At 41.9% G+C, this 10,590-nt stretch overlaps 2 protein-coding genes across 2 annotated transcripts; one reads left to right on the top strand and one right to left on the bottom strand.

Moving 5' to 3' along the window:
• The first annotated feature begins 489 nt into the window (after positions 1-489).
• On the top strand, positions 490-2,516 carry LOC128710111 (poly(U)-binding-splicing factor half pint). The gene is made up of 3 exons (XM_053805152.1): positions 490-620; positions 992-1,495; positions 1,568-2,516. Exons 1-3 carry the CDS (start codon positions 505-507, stop codon positions 2,514-2,516), a joined length of 1,569 nt encoding a protein of 522 aa, XP_053661127.1. The 5' UTR covers positions 490-504.
• An 837-nt stretch (positions 2,517-3,353) lies between these two features.
• Positions 3,354-3,865, bottom strand: LOC128707500 (NADH dehydrogenase [ubiquinone] 1 alpha subcomplex assembly factor 2). The gene is made up of 2 exons (XM_053802454.1): positions 3,618-3,865; positions 3,354-3,555 (listed from the first exon to the last, which is right to left on the bottom strand). The coding sequence occupies exons 1-2, from the start codon at positions 3,863-3,865 to the stop codon at positions 3,354-3,356; spliced, it is 450 nt and encodes a 149-aa protein (XP_053658429.1).
• Positions 3,866-10,590: the final 6,725 nt, after the last annotated feature.

Raw genomic sequence — 10,590 nt, 5'->3', positions numbered from 1 at the left:
GGTTTCTGAATGTTTATAGTATATAAAATGGCTCGGCTCCAGCTTCTAAAGGAGGAATATAAAAAGCAAATTTTCTGTACGACTTTCTTCTGCTCATAACTAGTATCTTATAGCGAAGGCATCTCTGATCATACCCCGCCCATAATGTCATCTTTCGCCGTTAAGGCACCAAAAAGCAGGGAGAAACAAATTCGAAACCATACGAGAATCAATAGATTTTAAGCAATATGAGTGTAGATTCGTTACATTCGAGTCTACGCTAGCAAACAACCCGACAAGTTGTCTGTAGAAGGATTTTATTAATGCATTGTTTTCTCCTCCATCCTCCTCGCAGAACCGAAAATTCTCCCGTACATCACGCAGCCAGTGTATGACCTTCGCCAGATTGGTGATGTGGCATTTGGACCGGGTACACGTTCGGCACTGCTGGGTATACTGGGTGGCGCCTTGCCCCGATTAAATACAGAGCAGATCGAGCTTGTATCGAGAGCCAAAAAGTACGCCATGGAGCAGAGCATCAAGATGGTGCTGATGAAGCAGACGTTAGCTCATCAGCAGCAGCAACTGGCCAGTCAGCGTACGCAAGTGCAACGGCAGCAAGCATTGGCTCTCATGTGTCGGTAAGTTCTGCAATAGTCTACGATTCAGGTTGTTTAAATTTCGGCCGAAGATATTCGTTGATCTGTACGTAATTTACTATATTTAACAATGATATGAAACAGATTTAAATGAAAAGACGAATATGATGTTATTTAAAACGATACAATTAATTCTGAATGTAGAAAACGTTGATTTCCGGCTTGTGCTTTGTTCGCATCGCTACATTGTGGAAGTAAATCCATTTTCATGCAATCATTGATGTTATTTCATATAAGCTGATAAGATCTGATCGTCTTAAATGATCTGTCACTGATGTATATGGTTTTTTTATGTTTCAATTGATTTATTTAATAATGGTTCCCTGACAAAATCTGTTTTTCTTGCTTTACAGCGTTTACGTCGGCAGTATTTCCTTTGAACTGAAAGAAGACACAATTCGAGCGGCTTTCCTACCTTTTGGACCGATTAAATCGATCAATATGTCTTGGGATCCGATCACACAGAAGCACAAAGGGTTTGCGTTCGTAGAATATGAAATACCGGAAGGTGCACAATTGGCGTTGGAGCAGATGAACGGCGCAATGCTCGGTGGGCGTAATATAAAGGTCGGTCGGCCAAGCAACATGCCTCAGGCACAGCAAGTGATCGATGAGATCCAGGAGGAGGCCAAAAGTTATAATCGCATCTACATCGCTTCGATCCATCCGGACCTGACCGAGGAGGACATCAAGAGTGTGTTCGAAGCGTTTGGGCCAATTATGACGTGCAAGATGTCGCAGGGTAATGCGGTACATACCCACAAAGGATATGGATTCATTGAATATCAGACGAACCAGTCCGCAATTGAAGCAATCGCCAGTATGAATTTGTTCGATTTGGGGGGACAATTGCTAAGGTGAGCATAAATGTAATATTTTCTAAGTAACGTAGAATATCCACATTGTTCTGTTTGCATATTTTTCTACAGAGTTGGTCGATCGATTACACCACCAAACGCACTAATGGGACCAGCTGCAAATTCAGCAATGCCTACGGCAGCTGCCGTTGCGGCTGCTGCTGCTACCGCCAAAATCCAAGCAATGGATGCTGTGGCCACAAATGCAGTGCTGGGACTGTCCGCTACTACCCCTGCGCTGAAGGTTGGTCTCACGGGACTTCCGCTTAATCCAGCCATTACAACGGCAGCCAGCGCAGGGTTTGTCGCACAAGCACAATTGGCCGCCGCAACCCAAGCCGCAGCTGCTATAAACAGTCAGCCGGGTTTATTGGTCCCACCCGTCTCGCTTGCTCCATCCCTATTGGTTAACCCGGTACTGGGAGCAGCAGCCAAACCACTTCCCACAGTATTGAGCCAAGCTAATCCGGCTGCGGTAGCTGCGGCAGCGGCCGCGGCAGCAGCAGCAGCGGCCGCAGCCGCTGCGGCTCCGAATGCTACCGCTGAAGACGTGTACAAGAAGGCACAGGAGAAACAGCAAGAGGAGTTACAGAAGAAGTTACTGGAGGAAGGAGAACCGCAGACGTTGCAGCAGCAAGAATCGATGTCGATTAAGGGACAGAGCGCTCGGCATTTGGTGATGCAGCGGTTAATGAGGCCGCGCGAAAGCAAGGTGGTTATTCTTCGAAATATGGTCGGACCAGAGGACGTAGACGAGACGCTGCAGGAAGAGATTCAAGATGAGTGTAGCAAGTATGGTGCTGTGGACCGGGTTATTATCTACAAGGAGCGCCAATCGGAGGGTAACTTTGCCGAGGACGACAATACGGACGTGATCGTGAAGATCTTCGTCGAGTTCTCGCAGGCCACCGAAGCAGATAGAGCCCGCGAGTCACTGAACGGTCGCTATTTTGGCGGTCGGTTGGTCAAGGCGGAGTCTTACGATCAAGCTCTCTTTGACCACGGCGATTTGTCTGGCTAAACCGATGTCATGTGGTTTTCCGCATTTTTTTTTTACACTCGAGGAATGATCCGCAGTTCAACTTACGACGCGAATTAATGTGTTTACAAAGACAGAAAGAATTGGCCTTCTACAATTGAAATATCTGTATTTTCATATATTCCAACTGGTTTATAGCCATGTTAGTTGGGCCACTGTCCACTGTCTGTCCAGGTAACAGAGACCGCACTATCGATTTGCCAGAGAGATTGTACGGAGCAGTATGTTTCAATCATCATATTTACCACCAATACTACAAGCCCCACTCAACTTGAATCCCTTTTGAAATGTGAAACAGGGGTTAATTATCCCTTTTTCTTTAAACCGTACATGCGTGGAATGTTTACATTTGAATAATACAAGCATCGGATCGTAAGATTAATAGTAACCATCCTTCGACTACGCACATAAATACATGCACTGTCGAGTTTTTAATTCTGATGAAATTCTATTTTTATTGCACATGCTAGTAATGTTCAGTGAATGAATCGGACGAAATCATTAAGATAAACACATAAATATTTTCTCATTGATGCGGTGGTTAGTCTCGTCCTAACGGTAAAAAATATTTGCTGCAAGAGACGAATTGTGTGTAACATGTACGCAATATTTAGGAACACATGGATTTAATAATATGCATAAACTTAGAGTGTTGCTACTCGGCGCTCTGCTAATATATTATCATTAAAATGTATATACAAATTCGGGTAGCCTAACGAGGATTACTCGTTATATGCCTCCCGTTACTACTTGATCAAGCAAATATAGGACTAATGTCTCAGAAACAAACGTGTGGTGTGTTCGATAGGGTGATAGTTTCTATTTGTCGTGTTTTCCTTTCCCAGGCATCACTTCGTACTCGTCGTACTGAGGGAACGATCCCATTCCAGTTTTTTGTTGCTCTAGCGCCACTGCATCTTTCGGTTTGCTATACTTTGCTTCCAGTTCAGCTGCGTTACGCTCCTTCATTTTCATAATAGCCAAATTTTTTAATAGTTCCTGCTCTGTCGGTGGTTCCTTCCTGGCAGCAAGCAAAGGGATAGGTATATTCATACAAGAAAAAACTCATATATGTGTGCCTACCTTCTACCGCGCAGCCAAGCTTCCCACTCGGCAGTAATCTCTTGATCGTATGCTTCTTTAGCAGTAGGTTCGAACCAGCGGGATGCACGTCGTCGTCCAACGGATGGATCGGGAGGAATTTCATAATATTTATTGCCAAAATAATCCTCTCCAACGTAATTTCCTTTTATCTGGCGGGGTCGAAACGATTTCAGAAAATTGTCCAACACAATGCGCAACAAATTACGTGTTGGTGGACCGTTTGCCATGTTTGCGTTCGTCTATTAATTAACGGAAGAAAACTGCTTCGATAAATATACAATAATTATATAAACAGGAACACTCCAGCACTGAGCACCGGTGTCGAAATTTTCTAGAGAATTTTGTAAACAAAGCGACTTATGATCTACGTACAATTGCCATTAAGCTGCTGGTGTTGTCAAACGATGCTACTGTAGATGAGCAAGCAGTAGCGTGGATGACACGTAAAAATAGAATATTTTACCACTGTAAAAGCTGATTAATGGTCTAAAAACTTGAAGATGATTTTATATTGAAAGATGTTTTTATTGTAAACTATCTTATTTGTCCAAGTCGTTTATAATTTATGAAGTAACGTGAGGGAGAGTGAGCGAGATGTCTGAAAGTGGGGTGCACGATATTCAATTCTCGGAAGAGTGAAGTAGATGCCAACCACCACTTCAGCGTAAGCGAGAGAACGATAGCCACGGATGAAAAGCCCTAGGGAAGGATCTGAAATTCTTCACAGTTTCAAAGTAGCTCTGTTGTCTAGCAAGGTGTGCGTTGAAACGTGTGCAACTTCTCTGGTCGGTAGGGAAAAATACGCTCAAAAGTCGTGAATTGTTTCGTGTTCAAGTGTAGCCATTGTTTAATACGTTAAATGGTTCAACATGAATAGTGCAAATATGTTATATTCTGAGTCGCTTTTTCGACCGAAGAATGTGATGCAGCGCTGTTGGTGGTGTGTTCAGGTCGCGTTCCATTTCATACACAGTCGAATCGAGAAAGGCAATAGTGTGCGTGTGTGAGGATCGCTTGCACCACTATTCTTGTTGGGCGCGTACGTACGCGAACGTGTGTTTGTGTGCATGAACGACAGCGAAAAAATGTCCGATGTTGACGACGACGACATCGCGGGTCTTGTATTCGTTGTGATCGGCGTGGAATGAAGTTGTCCACCAGCGGAGCAGAATCGCTTGAGAAAAGTTTGTGCCATCGTAGCCCGCAACCATTAGACCCTAGAGAAAGTATTTTCCGTGCTCTACGAAAACGGTCGCAGCTGGGTTTGTGTGTGTGTCGAGAAAAAATTTGGTGACGTGATAACGTTTGTGGTCCGCGGCATCACCTCTACAACGCACTCAAAATTCGCGATCCTGTGTACGGTGGAACGATGACTAACGTACAGTGTTCGAGTGTTTGAAATGCATTTAGAACTTCATGTGCTTTGAGGTGTTTGGCACATTGGACATTGTTAGCGGTCTAGTGTAAAGGCGGCTCTGTAAGTGACACATTTTTGGCTGTCTCGAAACGTGCGTGAGATGCTGTGCGTTCAGGAGCTGCGTCGATTTTTTTTTCTGGGGCATAACAAAAGTCACTCAAAAGGACTGCAAATGCTTCAGTATTGTCTTCTACGTAAGCTGTGAGTAGCGGGCTACTGTGATGGGCAAAGGGTTGATTGCAAATTTCACAGTTGTTCGCCACTTCTTCGCAGCTCGTTTATCTCGTCCAGGAGGGAGTAGGTGTTGACTGTTTTTTATTTTGCGCAACCATTGCTTAATAGCCATTTCACACCACTTTGACTCGGAATCGGTAGTATATACACGGTGGTGTGGTTTTTCGAGCGTGAATAACATATTTAGGGAGCAGCGAAACCTCATTAGCCTGCGTAAGGAATGAGCCGTACGTGGAGTATGGGTTCGCCCATACGCTGCTGTACAGCAGTTGTGTTTGTGCGAACCACGCCGATCGAGTGTGTGCCTCGCTAGCGCGGCGGGTGTGTATGCACACATTCTTCCCATCGTCGGTGGTTTTCTTCCGCATCACCGTCGTTGTTGTTTTATTCATTTGTTTGCTAGAAGAAGCGAAAAATTCCGTTCCATCTTTCCAACTACGCCTTTTCCGTTGGATTCTTTTTTGTTAGTTTCTGCTGTTGCCGTTGATTGTATTCGCAAAAGCTTCAACAGAATAAAAGCACTCTTCAAAGCATTCCGCTGGCTGTGGTGTGTGCTGAGGGAAATCATTCGTAGCGAAGCACCTCCTAAGCACACGCACACATACGATGCAACCCTTACAGAAGCAACAAATTAATTCCAAGGAAATTTGTGAGGATATGGGCAAAAGCGCTAAAAAGTATTAAAAAATTTTGTCTTGTAATTGAGTTCCAATGTTAGTGGAATGAAGTCTCCAGTTGTACACTGTGATCATCTTACTTTGCAAGAGAAAGTGTTGTTGCTGCGCTATCCAGTTGAATGTGTCAAAAACATGATTGGGTTTAGTTTGCTTCATGTATTTATCGTCGTGTGCCTCTTACCATTGGATATTGCAAGCCTACTTAATGCACACAGTAGTTTCGCTGGTAGTCATGCAACAATCTACGGAACGGATTCTCACACATTTGATGGTGAATTTCGGCTTCTTGTACATTCCAGAATAAATTCTTTGTGAAGGCAACCCAGGTTTCATGCGAACTCTGAGCTATTGCTGAATTGCGATTTTATTGGTTCCTTCTTGTCAAACCATATATCTTCAACTACTTCTAGACGCAAAGAAGGTTTGTCAAATGGAAGTATGAAATAGACTAAAAATTGAATGTTGTCGCCAACATGTCTAAAACAATGAATTAAAACAATATTACCAAATAAAGCGTAAATAATTAAGGCAAGAATTGCACACCTTATTATGTGCATTATGGAATTTATACTGTTTCATGAAGATGCTCAATTCTCTTTCTAATGCATAAGTCTAATATACAAAAAAATGTTCAACTTTTGCTGTTTTACATTCTTTCAGCGAATATCAATAGCCTTGAATCTATAAGCTATCATGTGCTAAAAGTGTTCTATGAACTGTTCAATTTGCGATGACGGTAGACTGATGTGAGTGAACAGTGGAGGAAATATTACACCGGAAAATAGAAAGGAAAATTACCGGTGTAAACAAAGAAGAAAAGTAAAGCATCTTAACATTGCCGTTTTACTTGGTAGTGTGGGTGTATGTATATACGCGTGTTAATGCGTCTAGCTGTGTGCGTTTAGCAGTACCGATTGAAGTAGTCGGCAAAAGTTCTTTTCGAAGTTAATTGTTTGATATTTGCAAAGGAAGTGTAGTGCAATGGAGAATAGCAAATAAAATCTGATTATGAGCCTACCAAAAGTGTGCGCAAGATGTAGTGGGAAAATGATGGCAATAGCGAGAAAGCTAATGGCAGGGCGGAGAAGCTGCGTTACGCTCGTGAAGGCGGCGTAACGGAAGATGCGCTTCAGTTTCGCAAACATCTATTCACCGTGAGTGTGTGTATGTGCGCGCGAGATATTGTTGAAGGTGATGTGTAGGTGTGTGTGAATTTGTAAAGGAAGAAGTCGTGCCAGAGTGTGAGTGTGAGTGAGTGTATTTTTTTGTGTTTCGTCCTGTCAACCTGTTTTGACGTTGTACGCCGCCATCGTGGGTTGCGGTGGTTGTTTTTTCCGGTCAAAGGAACCGGGTCGCCGGGGTGTGCGTATGTGTGAAAGCGTGATATAAAACAATCGTCACTACCACGTAACGAAAACATAGAATATTTAAAAAAGGAGCGTGTGGGTGGTTCAAGATTTTACACAACAGCGCAAAGCTTGTTACTGGCAATCAATACGGAAGAACCGCAGCTAACGACGAAAAGCTTTAAAGGACTTTTGCTTTGCGTTAAACATTCGGTGTACACGTGCAAGGTAAGGATACGATACGATAATTTATTTAATGTTATTTACCGGTAGCAAATATCCTGTCCCATGCTTCTGACGAATGTTAAAGGAGAGTCAACTTATTGTTTGAAAGATTTTATTCCAATTTACCAAACTTGATAGAAAATTTATTGCTTTTTCCAGTACGGAAGCAATAAATCAATTACAAACATCAAACGTTCCGGCGTTCAGACAAAACTATTGAGGATTTCTATCTATACTGGCTCTATGTTTATCGTTATAAGTATCAGGTGAAGGCCCAATCGCGGTGCAGTGTGTACAATTAACAGTTTCGTCTTAAGTTCAACGGAGCTAAAATAAAGTTTGACCTTTCTTTAAAATTTGTTTGATGTAGGATAGTTTTTTTCATTTGAGCATCATATAATGTAGGAAATTCATATATTCCTAAACCATCTCATAACGAGTATTATTTTTAGTTTTTCGCATAAAGAGCAAATATAAATGCTACGATGGAGTACCAGTTTCAAAAATTAAAATATCGCATAATGAACGTTTGTCGTGGAAATCCAATTGCTAAGTCGGCACAAGCGATTTGGAGAATCAATCGTTCATGAACCTTGATACGTTTGACAATAGTTTGGGATTGGTACTTGGAATGAAGCACATGGAAGTTCCAAACTCCAAAAATTGATGTGGAGTTACAGAACGTTGATGCAAAGGAAATAGTTTCTGTAGCACAAGATAAAACTTCAATCCACGGATATTCTGACAATGTTGAAAGCATTGGCTATTGTTTCCTCTACTCAGGATGCTGTACTGCGGCATTACTATTAAATGACATGTATGAGACAAAAGCTATTTCTCTTTTGTAGGTTAATATTAAAACAACGACAAAAGCGTGCAATCGATTATTTCACTTTTCATCTAAATCGTCTACAATATTAAACCAACCTCCCGCATAACTACTAAAAAGCTGGAAAGGATTAAACTCGTTATAAGAAGGATGATTGCTGTGTGAAATTGAGATTTTCTTATTATTTTCCTTAATTTATCACTACCAACTTCCAAGGCTTCACCGGTTGTTGTCCTGGGGGGTTGAATTTGACTAATGCTCCCCGAACATCCCTCAAAACACTTTGCGGAGGATGTAAGTGTTGTAGACATATTCGTTTGACGTCTAGTTTGAAAGGGGGCCAACCAAAGGCGACATGTTGATGGTTCCTGTTGGTGTGCATTAGTATGGTCGGCACTCTGGAGTGGGCACACTTGTGCGTATTATCCAACGAAGCGAAATGGGTATTGCCTTAAAAGTTGAGGAGCCGTACCTTCTACTTCAATGCTCACTTCCTTGAGGTTATGTAAAGGAGTGCTCAATAAGTTTTTGCCATGCGTCTGCCAGCACACACATTCGTAACCGTGCACGTGTTCGAATATGGCAATGAAAGAAGGTTCGCCAATATGAAATGGCGATGTAAAAAATCCACCCCCTCCCCCACTCCGGTTTTGTGGACGCGAGTGGGCAGTGTGTATGTGTGCATTGTGCGAATTTGACTTCTATTTTATTTAATCCCAACTGGGGAGACCCACGTGTGTCGTAGGTGAACAAGGCAAAAGGGAATAAGTAATGCACGCAGACTTGTAGGAAGGAATAAACCGAAAAAGCTATTTCTTAACCGACCTTTTCTCTGTGTCGCTCGTAGCAAAGCTCTTTCTCTACGTCCTTGGTGACTTTTGTCACCACCTGATGGCACGTCTGATGGATCGTGTATTTAAGGGCAGTAGTACAAAACTAGTAGGCCAGGTACATTAGATGCGTGCAACATACGATAAGAGGAAGGATTTGTGGCTATGTTGGATGGTTTTACCGATTCGTTAAGTTCGTTAGCGTGGCGTTCATAGCAAACGTTAGAAGACATGTTTATTGGATTGTTTGAAAGTGCTGACTAAACGTATTACTCATTTTTTTTAGATTTTGTGTTATCTTAACGACCTAGGCTTATCATATAGCAATCAGACTAACGAAATCATCACCATGTAAAAGTCAACATTTTGTCTGCGTTTTCGTCAACTGTCTGCCGTGAACTTAACAGATTAAAGAAGTTTGACTACAGCTCAAATATAAGATCAGATTCAAACTATCAAATCTAACAGCTTAGTCGCTTGATTATGCATTCGTAATTTAATTATCTATACATGTGTAACTCCATCAACAAAGCCAAAACATATGTTCGGTTTACCAATCGTTGTGAATGCAGCAAAGTAGCATCTGCAGTGAAACTTGCACGGAATGTCAACGTTAGCATGGTAGTTCGTGATCTTCAATGAATTACTGTCCAAACTCGTATGTCTGCCGGAGCTAATGCTAGAGTGGCATTCTTGTAATATATGAACGATACGTGATATGATGGTGATTGTGTGCAAGAAACGTGCCGCGATCCGCAAACTTTCCTGCAGAGGGGTGGGACGGTGCGAAATATTAAGTTTTACGATGTCTTAAGTTAACAATACTTACAAATATAATATTTAGTAATTCGTATTTTCAGATTTCGTTTTTAACATGTCTCTTTTTTCGTGTAAAAAAAGTTACGCGTTACGTACTAAGTTTCATATAAATGTTAAAATGTAAGCCATGTTTGTATTACCCCGTTAAGCCGGCTTCGGCGGACGATTAATAAACAAAAAAATAATAATAATAAATGCGAAAAAGTTACTAAAAATTATGAAGGGCATTTTGAAGTTTTACAAATACTTCATCGCGATAGGATCATTGGACTCGGCGGGCCGTGCAAATCCCCGGTCAATTGTTAGACTACATTGTCGTTGGATCCAGAGCACAGATTGTTGGGTCTGGGCACGTACATTTTAAATCAAATGGTTTATCGTCTACAAACTGCCATTGGCAATTGGCAGTAGCGTTAGGCCTTTCCTTTCACTCTGTACCATACCGGTTCGCTTTTGTTGCTCAGTTCGATTAATTAGATTGAGCTGATGTTTGATGTGTCTGTGTGTGTATGTGGAAAAGTTTAAGGTAGTTAAATGAAATTGCGTAGGGAAATTGTACCATAACTAGAATATTG

The sequence above is a fragment of the Anopheles marshallii genome, chromosome 2, assembly GCF_943734725.1.
Source record: "Anopheles marshallii chromosome 2, idAnoMarsDA_429_01, whole genome shotgun sequence".
NCBI classification, from domain to species: domain Eukaryota; kingdom Metazoa; phylum Arthropoda; class Insecta; order Diptera; family Culicidae; genus Anopheles; species Anopheles marshallii.
This window is presented reverse-complemented; position numbering and strand designations above follow the sequence as displayed.